The sequence below is a fragment of the Acinonyx jubatus genome, chromosome D2 (genome assembly GCF_027475565.1).
Source record: "Acinonyx jubatus isolate Ajub_Pintada_27869175 chromosome D2, VMU_Ajub_asm_v1.0, whole genome shotgun sequence".
NCBI lineage: Eukaryota > Metazoa > Chordata > Mammalia > Carnivora > Felidae > Acinonyx > Acinonyx jubatus.
The window spans coordinates 29,435,053-29,451,212 of NC_069393.1; the positions used below are offsets into that span (position 1 = coordinate 29,435,053).

The 16,160-nt window shown below is 52.1% G+C and overlaps 1 protein-coding gene across 5 annotated transcripts in view; it reads left to right on the top strand.

Moving 5' to 3' along the window:
- The window catches only part of HK1 (hexokinase 1), an 89,380-nt gene that overhangs the window by 71,510 nt on the left and 1,710 nt on the right, over positions 1–16,160 (top strand). For 3 of the 5 annotated variants that reach the window (XM_053207743.1, XM_053207744.1, XM_053207742.1), the window contains 8 exons: positions 621–769; positions 1,088–1,207; positions 2,581–2,676; positions 4,346–4,445; positions 7,443–7,626; positions 9,979–10,134; positions 14,294–14,527; positions 14,963–15,664. In XM_053207743.1, coding sequence (XP_053063718.1) covers positions 621–769; positions 1,088–1,207; positions 2,581–2,676; positions 4,346–4,445; positions 7,443–7,626; positions 9,979–10,134; positions 14,294–14,527; positions 14,963–15,161 — 1,238 coding nt within the window. In that variant the 3' untranslated portion in view covers positions 15,162–15,664. Of the gene's footprint in view, positions 1–620; positions 770–1,087; positions 1,208–2,580; positions 2,677–4,345; positions 4,446–7,442; positions 7,627–9,978; positions 10,135–14,293; positions 14,528–14,962; positions 15,666–16,160 lie in introns of those variants that run through there. The other 2 variants (XM_053207745.1, XM_027062165.2) reach the window with 2 other exon arrangements.

Sequence of the window (16,160 nt, forward strand, 5' to 3'; positions counted from 1 at the left end):
TGTCTCATCCTCTGGCAGGCCACCGGGCTTGTTCGAGTGGTAGCAGCAGGGGCTGTGAAAGAGAGGACCGACTTCAAAGCCTCTTGGAGGCCGAGGCTGGGACTGGCTCAGTTTCGCCTCTGCCACACTCTGTCGGCCAAAGCCAGTCATAAGGCTGGGCCAGAGCCCAGGGGAGCAGAAATAGACTCCCATCTTTTGATGGGAAGGGCTGCAAAGTCACTTTGCAGAGGAAAAGCACAGGGAAGAGAATGACTGTGCACATTTTTGCAAACCCTCTACACACCGATGTAAATTGCTAGTTTTTGTACGAGCTTTCCTCAAATCGCGTCATCGTTGCCAAGCTTTTCAGTAACCCTGGAGAATTCTGTTTGTTTATTGTGACAGGTGGTTCATCCATGGGTCTCTCGTCCTTCTAGCGCGGCTCCAAGGTTGTGGTGGGCAGTGAGTTAGTGCCCGCCCCTCCCTGAGCCTGAGCGATGTGCCAGAGGGAGGATTTACAGTTTCTCCCCCGTATTTAATGTAGCCCTCCCCCCACCCCGAAAGTCTCGAGTCTTTGGGTTACTGGCTGCCAAGAGGCACTTAGTTGTTTTTGATGTTCTTTATGTTCTTGGCCGCAATAGAGCATGGTGACTTCTTGGCCCTTGATCTTGGAGGAACGAATTTCCGTGTCTTACTGGTGAAAATCCGCAGTGGGAAAAAGAGAACGGTGGAAATGCACAACAAGATCTATGCCATTCCCATTGAAATCATGCAGGGCACTGGGGAAGAGGTGAGACGGTTTTGCTTTTCTACCACGGTGGCACCCGCGTGTCACCCGGCCAGTGGCATTGGCGGTCCCCAGAACCTGCCACGTGGCTCATGCAGCTCTACAGTTGTATCCTGGTAGCCTGGAAGCATCAGGCACTTTCGGCAATGCTGGGCTTATGCTGTTCAGGGGACTGCGAAGTTCCCAGAGGGGTACTTGCTCTGCATGTGTCGGGAGGGTGTGTGCGTGCGTGCGTGTGTATGTGTGCAAACGTGCACTTGTACGTGTGCACTGAAAGCATGAAACCAGAGAGCTCGGGTAATCCCTTCTTTTCTTCTAAAGCTGTTTGACCACATCGTCTCCTGCATCTCCGACTTCCTGGACTACATGGGGATCAAAGGCCCCAGAATGCCTCTCGGCTTCACGTTCTCATTCCCCTGCAAGCAGACGAGCTTGGATGCGGTAAGTCTCTTCCCTGTAGGAGCAGGGAGGCGCTGACCACCCTGTAGCCAGTGTGGGCTGGCTCTTGAGGCTTTCTCCAGGCTCACTGTCCCCTCGATGTTGGGAACGGCTCACATGTCACAGCGGGTTGGCCCAGGCTTTACGTCACGCCCTCTAGTTCATCTTGAGACTCTACTCATCTTTTATCATGTGGAGCGAGTCCCCCCCCCCCCACCCCTTGTGAAAGCCTCCTGGTCCTCCAGGCAAAAATGTCTCACCCTCCTCAGTGTTCCCTCATCCTTTGAATGTTGCCTCGATGATAGTACTTTTCTCATAATTATTACGGAGTGCATCTTTCTTTTCTGCTATGTCGGGTGCTCCTTAAGCAAGGACCCCTGTGCCCTGGCACAGAGTTCTATCGGAGGAAATACTTAATAAATGTTTGTTCAGTAAATGGGATGAAACAGGGTCCAGGGTCAGGGCTTGAGCACCTGCTGAGTACTAACTAAACGCTGGGTACAGAGCAGAAGGTGACAGTTCCCATCCTCAGGGAACCAACAGTCTAATGGAACCCCAGCCTTCCACCTGCCTCTTAGCACTGGGCTGGGTGGGGAGGGGGTACCTGGTGCAGAGGGAACTGAGTGTGCAGTCACAGAGGCAAGACCCAGCCAGTCATGCTGGAGGAGCCACGGGGGCCTCCTAGAGTCACAGGTGCGGGTATGGCCAGGGAGGAGGCCCTAGAGGGAGCATCAGATCACACAGAGCCTGAGGCCAGGGTTTACGGCCTACGATTGGCGATTGGCAACACGAGGGAAGCCAGGGAAGGCCACCTGCCTCTGGAAGCCAGTTAATCAAGTCCCTGTGCTGACTTGGGGCTTTTTCCTCTTGAGCTCGTTTAGATCTCAGCAGTTAGATCCATATAAACTTGTGCTTTGCAGCTTTTAAAGGTCTGATGTTTTTTTAAGGAATTCACTTCCACCGTCACCCGTATTCATCGTACCAAGCACACACCCAGCAGAAGTATAGCTTCATTCAAACCTGAAGTTTACTTTAGGCAGTAACAGGGTCACTGAAAATTTGCATTTCTCCATTTATGTTGTCGGCAAACTGTTCTTTAAGGGAACTAGTTGGTTATACCAGAGGCTGCACCGTTATCCTTCTGTGCCTCAGTTTCTCCATCTGTGAAATGAGGATTATAAACCAGACCGCCGTGGGGATGGTTAGGAGAGGGCGGGCCTGTGGAGGACTGCCTGTGTTTTACTGCTTTGTGCCTCAGATGTCCTAGCATAGTGTCACTATACTCAGGAGATACTTGGGAGGGAGGGAGTGAAATTTTATATCCTACTCAGACGGGCTAATTACACAGGATTCTCCTGGTGCCTCTCCTGTTTCAGGGAATCTTGATCACCTGGACGAAGGGTTTTAAGGCAACCGACTGCGTGGGGCACGATGTAGCAACCTTACTAAGGGATGCGATCAAAAGGAGAGAGGTAACTATTAAAAGGATGTTTAAAAAAAAATCTTCACTGTTTTTTTTGGGGGTTATAAAAATTGTACTTGCTTGTCGTAAAGAATTCAAACAATGCAGAAGCGTGTGATTTGGGTTAGAAATTCCCCACACTGTCAGCAGTAAAGCGGAGGTGAACGGTTTTGTGTTGTTGAAGGGTAGTCCAAGAAAGGTGAAATCACGATCCTCCTACAGCTTGGAAAAGAGAAAAGCAGCTGGGCCCAGCCTGGTGCTGTCAGTCAGCCTTGGCGCCCTCCTGTTGGACACGAGGTTTCACTCCATGACTGTGACAGAATTACACAAGAATAAGACAAGTCTATACCATGTCAGAACTCCGCACACACCCAGAATCGCCCTGCTTCCAGACAGCATCCAATCCAGAGCCAGCCCCACTCTGAACCCTCCCGAAAGCCCCCAACCTGGGCTTGAGTCCTGTCCGCCGTGAATGCTTTCTAGCTCGTTCTGAGATGCTCCACAAGATGTGCCGCCCGTGTTGCAAGCAGTCGATGTACCCAGCTTTGTTTGCCTGTAGGCGTGTCTCTGCTCTTTGGCTGGAGGACATTGGCAAAACAGAAAATGAAGAATTCTAGAGATGAACTCATTAACGAAGGGATTAGTCAAATAACTAACGTTAAATTTTTTTTTTATGTTTATTTTTTGAGAGAGAGAGAAAGAGAGCACGAGTAGGGGAGGGGCAGAGAGAGAGGGAGACGCAGAATCTGAAAAGTGGGCTCCAGGCTCTGAGACATCAAGCACAGAGCCGGACGCGGGGCTCGAAGTCACAAACCTCGAGATCATGACCTGAGCTAAAGTCAGACGCTTAACCGACTGAGCCACACAGGCGCCCCCTGGCTTGCTTACTTTAGTTCAAAAGAGCAGACAAATGACCAGGTGGTGGGGAAGGCTGGCGTGAATGGCTTTTTGAAAGAGGGATTGGTCACACCTGGCAGAATATGCTAGACAGCCTATATCCCTTTGGAGAGAAACCTGATGGCCTACTTGGGCCCATTTCACAGCCCCGAATGTTGGCATTCTTCCAGTTTACTTTCTGTGCGTATGTCACCACACACACATTTTGTAATGGGAATCCTGCTGTATATACAACCTGCGTATTTCCTCTGATAGGAAACAGGCATCTTTTCCTGTCACTACCTAGAGACCAACCCCATTCTTTTCCTTGGCCGCACAGGATGCCGGTGTTTGCTAGAACCCGTGTTTTATGTCGCCCCTTTCGATTCTGTATTTAGATGGTTTCTCTTTTGGGCCCGTGTAAGTCATGCAGTATCTTTGGGTACCTGCATGGCTCTATCTGAAGGACAGATTCTGAGAAATGGATTTGGTGTTTCTGTTTTGCCTTCTGAAAGACTGTCACACTCTACACTCCTAGGACAGAGAGAGCTATTTGGCCACCGTCGCTTGGCTTTTCTCCACACGGCAGTTCCCTCCAGGCTGCCTCGCCAGTACTCAGCATCATCTGTGAAATGGGGAGAATACTTTCTTTAGATCTCAGATTTCAGATACAGCACTAATAGTAGGTGTTTAGTCAGTGGAACATTTAATTAGCTTTTTAAAGGCTGGTAAGGAAACTATTCTGGAGGATGCATCAGGCGGCGCTGTCCCTCCCCTAAAGCTGTGTCCCTTTCTTTCCAAAGGAATTTGACCTGGACGTGGTGGCTGTGGTCAATGACACGGTGGGCACCATGATGACCTGTGCTTATGAAGAGCCTACCTGCGAGGTTGGACTCATCGTAGGTGGGTGTCCCAGAAAGTCTGTCTCTGGGGCAGGGACGGCTGGGTTTTCCTGTTCTGTGGGACCTTGAGCCAGCAGCTCAGTCCCTGCGTGGGACACTATCTATCACTGTTGTCTCCGTGCCACCTTCAGAGTTTGGACCAATGTCACAGAGCTCTCCAGGGGACTTTCTGCTCCCCAACAGTCACCCCAAGGCTATGACCAGACTCAGCTCAGAAACGGAGCTCTCTGGGAACGAGGCTCTGAATGGCTCACATGGCTTGGGTGGACAGGGTGGGAACACCGGGGCTGGCCCGGCCATCAGGGCCATGCCGGGCGTGTACAGAGGGCCAGCAGGTGGGTGCTGTGGGGTCGGGGCCCGCCATTGGGAAGGCAGCAGAGCCCTCCTTCTCCCCTGACTGTGGGAAAGGGCCAGAGAGGAGCCTCGGGCACCATTTTGCCTTTGGCAGCCACTGTTTGTGAGCAATGCCAGCCACTTCAGTGGGCAGCAGAGAGGGTGCTGTTCCCTTATAGTCCAAACACGTCAGGGGCCTGGGCTTGAGAGCACATCGTTCCTGAAGCATGTTGATTTGCGCTGCGAGAGAGAAGACCAGTTGTCCACTTGAGCCTGCTCCTGGCGTCAGGATGCTGGAAGGCCCTGCTTCTTGGCCAACTGATGCGGGCCCCACCCGGACAAGGAGGGGTGGCAGGCAGCCCCGTGGCAGACTGGGTGCCAAGTGTCTGGGAGATTGGGATAAGGCCCCCACAGGCTGCCTTCCTGGTGCCCGAAGACCTTTTCATTTGTGAAGCCATTTTCGGCTCCAGAGGAAATTCAGAAAACCAGGGAGGAGCTGCAGGTGAAAGGTTGTGGGGGCCCGGCTCCGGAGCTCTGTTGCTTCTTCCTTTCTTTCGCAGACCTCTCTTTCCCCACGCAGCCCTGCTCTTCTGCTTATGAATGGGCTTAGGTGTGCCTTGTAAATCCAGAGTGACACAGCACATTCCCACTGTCCGGCCGGGCCTGGCCTTCCTGCCCAGTTCAGGGCCACTGGTGGAGGTTCTCCACGGCTCCAGCTGCATTCATTCACACCTGCTTTTTTCTCTCTTCATCCATCAATGTCTTCCGACACCCACTGGCGAGAAGTATGATTTATGTGTTTTGGCTTTCTGCGCACCCCTTGCCATTTCTGGGGCTTCTCTTCTCTCAGTTTCCTACTTTGCGGTGAAGGGGCACAGAGAAAACAAAACCTAAGAATAATCCAGTTACCCAGGGAGAAGCATCTGCGAATTCTACTCGTTTCTTTAAAGGGGAATGAAAACAATCAAAGCCCTTTTGATCTAGCCAGTGGGAATGGCCTTGTGTCCCCCAAGGGTGTCGAAGGTCCGTCTGCATCCCACCTAGGATGGGTTGGTGGCACTCTGGTGGCACTTGTGACGGAAAGTGTGGACCTCGAGCCAGCAGCAGCAGCAGCAGCAGCAGCAGCAGCAGCAGCAGCAGCAGCAGCGTCGCCTGTGGGCGGGGCGTGTTAGAAATGCAGAGTCTCAGCCCCACCTTCTGAATCAGAATCTGCATCTTAACAGGCTCCCCAGGTGATCAGAGGTGCATATGAAAGTGTCTGTGGGAAGTATTTCTTAGTTAGTTGGTTGGTTTTAAAATTTCTAGTGCGGGCGGGGTGGACCTGGGTGGCTCAGTGACTTTGGCTCAGGTCATGATGTCAGGGTTCATGAGTTCAAGACCTGCGTCGTGCTGTATGCTGACAGCTCAGAGCCTGGAACCTGCTTCGGATTCTGTGTTTCCCTCTCTCTGCCCTTCCCCCACTCGCACTCTGCCTCTCTCTCTCTTTGAAAAATAAATAAAAACATTAAAAAATAAAGTAAATAAAATAAAATTTCTAGTCCATTCACTGAGACAAGGCCAATGACCACAGGCTTGGATGTCATGGCACTTGAAATTGCTGTGAAAATTTTAAGGAATTTTTAAAAAATGCTTAGTTTTGAGTGAGAGAGAGAGCATGAGCAGGGGTGGGCAGAGAGAGAGAGACACAGAATCTGAAGCAGGTTCCAGGCACTGAGCTGTTAGCACAGAGCCCGATGTGGGGCTCGAACCCACAAACTGTGAGATCATGACCTGAGCTAAAGTCGGACGCTTAACTGACTGAGCCACCCGGGCACCCCTGCTGGGAAAATTTTAGAAGTCTTCCTCTCTGTTTCTACACTTAACTCCTCATGGGCGAGACCCGCAAACCCTTTGTGGTGTCACCCCGGTCTTTGCGGGGCCACAGCCTCAGTAGCCCTGTTGTGGGGAGTTCAGGGATGGAGACCAGAGGCTCAGAGCCTCTGGAAACTGTATGTCCGTCAGATTGTGTGCATGCAGAATGTGTGTGTCTGGAGAAGTGTTCCTTTTCTCAGAAGAACCCTCTGATTTTCAAAGAGGGCCGTGACACTGAAATGGTGTCACCTTTAGAAAGGTGCCACTGACATGCTGAGGACGCTGGCCTTCCCTGAACCAACTGTGGGCTTCATTCTGGTACGCACGGGAGGGTGGACTGGGCAGGCATAGCCCTTGACCATGGTTGATCAGTAAAGATAAGCAGACTTTCATGGATGATAGTAGACAACCTCCAGTGTAATATTTTACATACATGCATGTGTGTACACAGTTGTGTGTGTGGAGAGGAGAGAGAAGGCAATGTCCCTCCAACTTGAATATTGCCTAAACTTTTGCCGTTGAAGACACAGGGCCCTGTTGGAACACCGTCTGCCATTAAGGTATATATGGCCCTAAACACACGAGGCTCTTGATGTTGACGTCTAATCGGATGCTCTCTGACTCTCCGTTTGTATTTTGAAGTTTCCCTGAAAAACCTGAGGAAAGCGAAGCTGTTGCTTTATTCGTCTCAAAAATGTATCCCGTACCTGGGGAGCCCCAGGCCCCGGAGCCTCCCTGCCTCCCTGCCTCCCTGCCTCCCCGCCTCCCCGGGCACGGTGGCACAGCCATTCATCCCCCTCCTTGTGTGTTGCAGGGACTGGCAGCAACGCCTGCTACATGGAAGAAATGAAGAATGTCGAGATGCTGGAGGGGGACGAGGGGCGAATGTGCATCAACATGGAGTGGGGTGCCTTTGGGGACAATGGGTGTCTCGATGACATCAGAACTCTCTATGACAGACTGGTGGATGAATATTCTCTAAACGCTGGAAAACAAAGGTAATGGTGCTTGGTAGAGGAAGAAGGGACGGTGAGGGCCTGAGGCTGCATTTGGTCTGTTACAGTGGAAGAAGTTTCTAGTAGGAGAGGAGTCTGGGACAGAGGCGTGGAGACTAGTCCCTCAGATTCCCTCCTGACCTTTGCTTTTGGTTCAAGGAGAGCAGAGAACCAGGAGGACGGGCTGCCGCCTTGATACGAGTGGGCCCAGGTTGACGTCCTGGTGTCGTGCCGCCTCTGCCCGAGTACGCCCAGAGGACGAGGTGGCAGCGGCCACACCGCTTCCCTCAGCGATCATGTTCATCCTGGAACATTCTGGCCTTCCCGTTGCTCTGTGTTTCTTCCCCAGCAGACTAATAGAAACCTCTTGGTCAGCAGGGTTTTGTTTTATTTAGTGGAAGTAAAACACACTTGACCTGCAGTTGTCAAAGGTCAAGGTAAATTAGGATGTGGCCATTGGGGTTGAGGGGCTTCAGCTCTGTTCATCCTCCCCCAGCCTCCTGCACTGCCTCGTGGCTGTTTGGAGCTTAGGTCCCAGAGACTGTCCCTGAGATGGCAGTATCTGTCCTCCCTGCGTAGACACAGATGACTCCTTGTCTCAGGCTCCCAGGACTCAGGCCATCCTCTGCTGTCACCAGGATTGACTTGGTCCGAGCCGTGTCCCCAGGAGCAGACAGAAGGAATGGCGGCTGGTGGGGGGGGGGGGGGGCATCACCTCCCAAATAGGAGCTGTTCTCCAGCTACCCTCAAGATTCTTGCTTTTTCCAAATACCACCTGTGTTGTTATTTACTTAATGTTTTTCTTTAAGTCAGCTAATATTTTTAATGTAAGTTTAACCAGAGAAAGAAGGGAACACGAGCGTTATCATAGATGATAATCATAAAGTGAATCTAGGGAAGGTCAGCATCATTCGAGTCTAGCTCCCGTTTCCTACCAAAGAGTCTAAACGAAGACCCCCCCTTTGGTAGCTGGGAAGTAGCAGGTGATGGAAGGGGTTAAAGCCTCGTCAGCCTGTACTGAGATGGCATTCTGGATGGTGTGAGAAGGACTGGATGGAAATTGATCATAATAGTGCAATCATGATTTTTCTGCGAACCACCTGAAATCTTTTGGAGGACCCAGTGGACTCTTCCCAGTCTGGGAACACTGGGACCGGGCATGTGCCATGGAAGCATTTAAATCCCTTGTCATTTCGGGGCACCTGGGTGGCTCAGTTGGTGAAGCGTCTGACTCTTGATTTCAACTCAGGTCATGATCTCACGGTTCATGAGTTTGAGCCCCACTTTGGGCGCTACATGTCAGCACGGAGCCTGCTTGGGATTCTCTCTCCCTCTCTCTCTGCCCACCCCAAAGTCAATAAATAAACATTAAATCCCTTGTCATTTCTGAGGCTCTTGAGCATGGCGAGAGCTGGAGTTAAAAGCCTCGGGAACAGGTTGCCCTCAGGAGTGCAGTAGCTGTTTGAGCCCTCCAGCCCCTGTGTGGCTTCATCCCTGTGCTGCGGGCTTGACTGGTACTCTGGGCTTTTTCAAAACCTTCCAAAAATCTAGTAGGAATTTTCCCTTCATTGTCTTCTTGTCCCTTTAAGACTCAGACCAGTTGGTTGCTTATTCTGCAGATATTTATTGAGCACTCGACTGAGAGCGTAGCACTGGGCTGTGCTAGGCCCTGGGCCTCAAAGTTGAGCAGGACACATGCTCCAGCCTCTCCAGGCTTTCGCTGCAGACCATGAGTGCAGTGTGCCTGTGTACCTTGTGAAGAAGGGAGGGTGTACGGAAGTGGAAGCCTGAGAGAGGCAGATAGAACCCGGTGGGGGGAGGAGGACAGGCCTCGGGGAGAGTTTTGAGCCGACAGCTGGAGCGGCTTCTGCCAGGCAAAGGTAGGGGGGCAGGAGAGGAGGGAGACCGTCCAGTAGCTAGATGCGAACGCTGGTGGTTTCGTTTCTTTAAAAAAAAATTTGCTTTTATGTTTATTTTTTTTTGAGACAGAAACAGCATGAGTGGGGGAGGGGCAGAGAGAGAGACAGAGAGACACAGAATCCGAAGCAGGCTCCAGGCCCTGAGCTGTCAGCACAGAGCCCGACATGGGGCTCGAACCCACCAACTGTGAGATCATCACCTGAGCCGAAGTCAGACGCTCAACTGACTGAGCCACCCAGGCGCCCCTGGTGGTTTCGTTTCTGATCCTGGGGAGGGTTGAGGATCTCTCAGCACTTCCTGGCCTCTCTCTGCCTCTGCTGAGGAGCACAGAGCCTGGTGCACTGGCTGGTGATGCCCCCGAAGGGCAGGAAAATGCCCGGGGCTACTGGGAGACCAAAGGCTTCACAGGGACACCCGCCTCGGCTCCTGTTTCAGGTTTGAGAAGATGATCAGCGGTATGTACCTGGGTGAGATCGTCCGCAACATCTTGATCGACTTCACCAAGAAGGGGTTCCTCTTCCGAGGGCAGATCTCTGAGCCGCTGAAGACTCGTGGCATTTTTCAGACCAAATATCTCTCCCAGATTGAGAGGTAAGAGTGATGAGGGGCTTCCCCGCAGGCCTGCTAGAGGTCCGTGTGGCATGGAGGCACCTCAGGGGACATTTTGTCATTTGTGAGGGGGTCCCCCCCTCGCCCCGCTCCGGAGCAGTAGCCCCTGAGCAGCTACATATTGAAATCACAAAGTTTTATTATCCATGATTTTCCTTTTAATTCATTCTTTATGTGGGAGCTTTATATATATTTGTCTGAGGTCATGTGTCTGAGGTTGTACAGACTCATTTCAGGACAGTAAAGGTGCATTCTAGAGCCCGTGCTGAAGGGCACAGGGTCCAGTAGAGCCAGGAACCAGGGCTCTAGTCCCACCGCATTCATCTGAAAGTCAGCTTGGGATCGCACACTTTGGTCCCCCAGTAGGCACGGCCCCCGCCAAGTTGCTCTGCCTTCCTCCCGTTTTCTCGTGTGCAGTGATCGCTCTGTCCCTGCCTTTGCCCTCTCCCGTGGTGAGCCGTGAGACAGGGTGCGGGGTGCTCTGCAAAGGTGGTTATGCCAGAGCCACCTTATTTGTAGAATGGCCACAAAAGCGACATTAACGTTGGCTGCGCTGGAGCCTGCTCCTTGCTTTCCCCGGTGCCTACATCTGTAACCTGCATGTCAAACTCACTGGCCACCAGAACCAAAGCGGTGAAGCGCTAGCAGCAGACGGAAGGCCCTGGAACCTGGACGCTGGCGGGCTGCAGCGCACCGATTGGCGGCGTTTCACAGCAGTGGGGGAGGGAGAGGCAGCAGCCGGTGCCGGGTGCTCATTACAGATGGGGAAACCGTTCTCACCTCTCTCTCATTCCGAGCGCAGCCAAGAGCTAAGTGGGGAAGCTAGGAGTCTAGAAGAACCAGAACGATATCTCTGTGAATACTTTTGTTAACATTTTTTACTGTATTTTATTTTTTAAAAGATACTTATTTATTTTGAGAGAGAGAGAGAGCACGAGAGCACGGGGGAGGGGCAGAGAGACAAGGAAAGAGAGAGAATCCCAAGCAGGCTCCGCGCTGTCAGCGCCGAGCCCGATGGGCTGCATCTCCCCACCATGAGATCACAACCTGAGCTGAAATCAAGAGCCAGATGCTCAACCGACTGAGCCACCCAGGCGCCCCTTGTTACTATTTTTTAATTGTAAAATATACATGCAATTTACCATTGCAGCCATTTCGAAGCGCACAGTGCAGTGGCATTAAGTTCCTTTGCAGTGTTGTGCAACCACCCCTGTCCATCCCCAGAACCTTCTCATCACCCTGAACTGAAACTCCCTACCCATGAAACAGTAACTCCCCCTTCGTCCCGCCCCCAGCCCCCGGCGCTCACCCTTCTACTTTGTGTCTCTGAATCTGACTGCTCTAGGTCCCTCATGAAAGTGGAATCCTACAGTGTTTGTCTTCTTGGGACTGGCTTATTTTACTTAGCATAACGTCCTCAAGGTTCATTCATGTGGTAGCCCGTGTCAGAATTGCTTTCCTTTTTTAAGGATAAAAATACTCTATTGTACATTTAGACCACATTTTGTTTATCCATTCATCTGTCCGCGCACGACTGGACTTTTGGCTGTTGTGAGCAACATTTCATGTAATCATTTTATTTTTAACTCTTGAGGAACCGCCATACTGTTTTCCAGTTTCCAGTTGCTGAGCCATTTTACATTCCCACCCACGGTACACACAAGGGGTTCCACTTTCTCCACGTCTTCGTCAACACGTGTTATTTTTTTCCGTTTTTTAAATTATAGCCACCCTAATGGGTAGGAAGTGGTGGGGAAGGTCTTTCGAAGAATAATATCAACATGAATGATACTAGAATTTAAAAAAGAACAATAGCAAAGAAAGAAATTGTAAAGAAAAAATTGCAGAATTTAGCTACATAGCTTCTGTAAGTTAAAAAAAAAATTGGGGGCACCTGGGTGGTTCAGTCGATTAAGCATCTGACTTCAGCTCAGGTCATGATCTCACAGTTTGTGAGCCCGAGTCCCGCTTCGGGCTCCATGCTGAGGTGTGGAGCCTGCGTGGGATTCTCTCTCTCTCCCTCTCTCTCTGCTCTTTGCTCACTTGCACCCCCCCCCTCCAAAAAAAGAGAAAAATGGCAACCAAACCTAAAAGGCAAAGAGCAAACTAAGGAACGCATTTGCACCATGAATGACAAGATGCAGAGTGGGGGCATGGTGGGGGGAGCTTCGGCAGAACCGGTCTTGAGACCCGCTGTGTTGCACTGGCTATATGTGCTTTGAGTGAGTTACTCAGTTTCACCCAGCCTCAGTTGCCTCATCTTTAATTTTTTTTTAATGTTTATTTTTGATAGGGAGAGAGAGAGAGAGAGAGAGAAAGAGAGAGAGAAAGCATGAGTGGGGGAGGGGCAGAGAGAGAGGGAGACACAGAATCTGAAGCAGGCTCCAGGCTCTAGGCTGTCAGCACAGAGCCCAATGTGGGGCTCGAACTCACAAACCGTGAGATCATGATCTGAGCCAAAGTCGGACGCCCAGCCGACTGAGCCACCCAGGCGCCCCTCCTCATATTTAAAATAGGAATAACGCTACATGTGTCAGTGGGTTGTTAAGAGAAAACGGGGTGATGTATGTAAAGCATTTGTCGTGTGCTACGTCCTCAAAAAAGGCTGGCTGCTCTTACCACCCTTGTCATCATTGTTGGTCACTGCCATCTCTTTCAATTTAATAATAACAAGACAAATATCCCAACTATCCTTGACCTAACAGGTAGTTCATGTGACCAAGAAACACCTTTTTAAAAAACGGTCATGGGGCGCCTGGGTGGCTTGGTCGGTTAAGCGTCCGACTTCGGCTCAGGTCATGATCTCACGGTCCGTGAGTTCGAGCCCCGCGTCGGGCTCTGTGCTGACAGCTCGGAGCCTGGAGCCTGTTTCAGATTCTGTGTCTCCTTCTCTCTCTGCCCCTCCCCTGTTCATGTTCTGTCTCTCTCTGTCTCAAAAATAAATAAACGTTAAAAAAAAATTAAAAAAAAAACCAAAAAAAACCAAAAAAAAAAAACGGTCATTCTTTCTAATAGAAGAGCTCAGATCAAACTACAGTATCACGCCATTACCACCTTTTTTAAAGCTTATTTATTTATAGTAGTCTCTACACCCACCACGGGGCTCAAATTCACAACCCAGAGATCAAGAGTCACGTGTTCTTCTGACTGAGCCGGCCAGACGCCCCCATTACCATGTTTTTAAAAATGATCCCTTCCACTGGGGACAAGTACAGCCAAAACTCAGCTGGAGGGAGAGAAAAAAAAAGAAATTGATGCAACCTCCTGAAAGGCACTTGGCAATATGTGTCAAAATCCCTTTGACCCAAAAACGTGTCCTAAGGGAGAAATCAGAGTTGCACACAAAGATTTGTAAATGGGAAACTTTGTCAGAGTGTTACTTCATGATAGCAGAGAATTGTAATCAACGTCAAGTTTCTCTAACCTGACTAAATAAATGAGGGTGCGTCCCCAGAGTGGAAGGCCACGGCACTGTTTCCAGTCCTGTTCTCAGATAAGGATGTGGGAAGTTGCTCACATGTGTGAAGTAGGAAAAAAAGTCGGCAAGAAAATCACATATAAAAGATGAGCCCATTTTGCATATTGTAAGAACAAAGATAGTGATATTTAGGAAAAGTAGATTGGGGGGCACCTGGGTGGCTCGGTCGGTTAAGCGTCTGACTTCGGCTCAGGTCATGATCTCCCGGTCTGTGAGTTCGAGCCCCCCGTTGGGCTCTGTGCTGACAGCTCGGAGCCTGGAGACTGCTTCCCATTCTGTGTCTCCCTCTCTCTGTGCCCCTGCCCGCCCCCCCACGACTCGCACTCTGTGTCTGTCTCTCTCAAAAGTAAATAAACATTAAAAAAAAAAAAGTAGATCGGAAGGAAGGAAATACGTTCAGATGTTAATAGAATTGCCCCTGGTGTGGTGGATAGTTTTAATTTTCCAAGTTTTATTTTTCTCTATTTGCCAAATATTCTATAGTTTCACGTGTGATACTTTTGTTATTTAAAAATAAACAGAAGTTATTTTGGAGGAAGAAAGCCCCCATGACCCTATTCGTGGTAAGCACAGTGACTCGGGGCCAGTCCTCTGGAGTGGGCTCCCCGGCTGCTCTGGGGGGGTCCCACTTCATCCAGCCCCCCTGGCTTTTGTCCACCACAGTGACCGGTTAGCACTGCTCCAGGTCCGGGCCATCCTCCAGCAGCTGGGCCTGAATAGCACCTGTGACGACAGTATCCTCGTCAAGACCGTGTGCGGGGTGGTGTCCAAACGGGCCGCGCAGCTGTGCGGTGCGGGCATGGCCGCCGTGGTGGACAAGATCCGCGAGAACAGAGGGCTGGACCATCTCAGTGTGACTGTGGGGGTGGATGGAACACTCTACAAGCTTCATCCGCAGTGAGTGGGGCTTCCTTCCGGTTGGGTGGGCAGAGGTTCCTGGGCTGGTGAGTGGTCCCGATGGTTATGGGACACCGGGATGTGAGTGAGTCCCATCGGGAAAGTTCCTCACCAGGACACAGCCGACCTGAGGGCTGTGCATCCAGGGACCCGGGCTTTGTCTGGGGCCAGGTAACGAGCTGCTTTGAAGTTTAACTGAGATCCTTGGAGAGGAGTGGCTTCGCTCGGTCTGTTGCCAGCGGCATGGCATATCCCTCTCCCCACTCCTCCGGTGCCCCTCCTCAGTCAGGCAGAGTGTGAGGTAAGGGTCGGGGTGGGCTCACCCCTCAGCCTGGGTAGCCGCCGCCTGGCCAGGAGGCCGTGTTTGGGAAGTGGGGAGAGGGTGTGAAGGACGGAGAGAGGAGGGCCCACTGTCACGGTCCCCTGCCCGATCAGCTTCTCGAGAGGCTTGGAAGGTGTTCGTGTCGGCTCTGGGCTTTGTAGGGAAGAGAGGGGTGTGGAGCGGCCTCGTTACGGTCACGGGTCTGAGACCCCGTGGTCAAGGAGGATGTTTGGCCCCACCTGCCCTTCGATCTACCTCACTTCCCAAAGCTTGGCTCTTACGAACAGAGCGACCGTATTACTTATTGTCTAAACCGGGGTGCTTTCGCCGGCGAAGAGGGTGCCGCTGATCATCACACTGGGACCGTCCCGGGTAAGCTGGGCCGCAGTGTCACTCTACTTAGAAGCAACCTCGCCCGAGTCAGGGCAGGCGTGAGCCGCTCACATCGTGGCCGCGGCCTGGGACTTGCTCCATCTGCACCTGTGTCTGTCCACCGTCATCCCCTGGGGCAGCACACTGGTGTGCCTTAGAGCTGGGGTTTGGAGCCGCACACACCTGCATGTCATCCTGGCCCCGTCATCGGGAAGCTGTGCTTCAGTGCTTCGCTCTGCCAAGTCTCACCTTCCTCAGGGGGTGACAGCCATCGGCGGGACTGAAAATCACGAGGCTAAGGTGCCGGACGGGCCCTGGTGGTGTTCCAGAGAGGGCAGTGGGATCCCCTCTGGGCGCTCTGCTGCCCCGAGCTACTTCAGCCTGGCACTGTCTCGTTGTCAGCATGAAAACGTAGGAACGAACCCACAGTCGCCTGTCACTTAGAGATCGTCTTTCACGGGGGGGGGGGGGGCCCTGGGGCCCTGCCGCTCTCGGCCCCCCCCTGCCGCTCTCGGCCTCAGATGCCAGTGTGGGGCCCCGGACGGTGTGGGCTGGGGACCTCAGGGGGCTGTTTCCATGTCGCCTCCTGACCCGGCGCCGGGCCGCACCCAGGCCCAACAGCCTTCTTGGTGCCCGGTCCCCCAGACGCCTCAAGCTTTGGGGAGGGGCGTGTGTGAGTGTGCTATTCACGCCGTGGCCCTGGCGAGACGTACGGTCGCTTATTTTTGGACTCTCGGAAGTTCCTCCCGGCTGAACACTGCGGTGGTGGGATTGGCTGCAAATCCACGGTCGTCCCGACCGTTGTCAAGGAGCCGCAGCCGCTTCCAGGCAGCCCCGCCACCTCGCGTGTCCCCTTCTCGCTAGGGTCCCGTAGCGTCTCCGCGCGGGTCCGGCCTCCCTTCTCCTCTTCTCCACCTACCCTTCTCCTCTGTGTGTTGT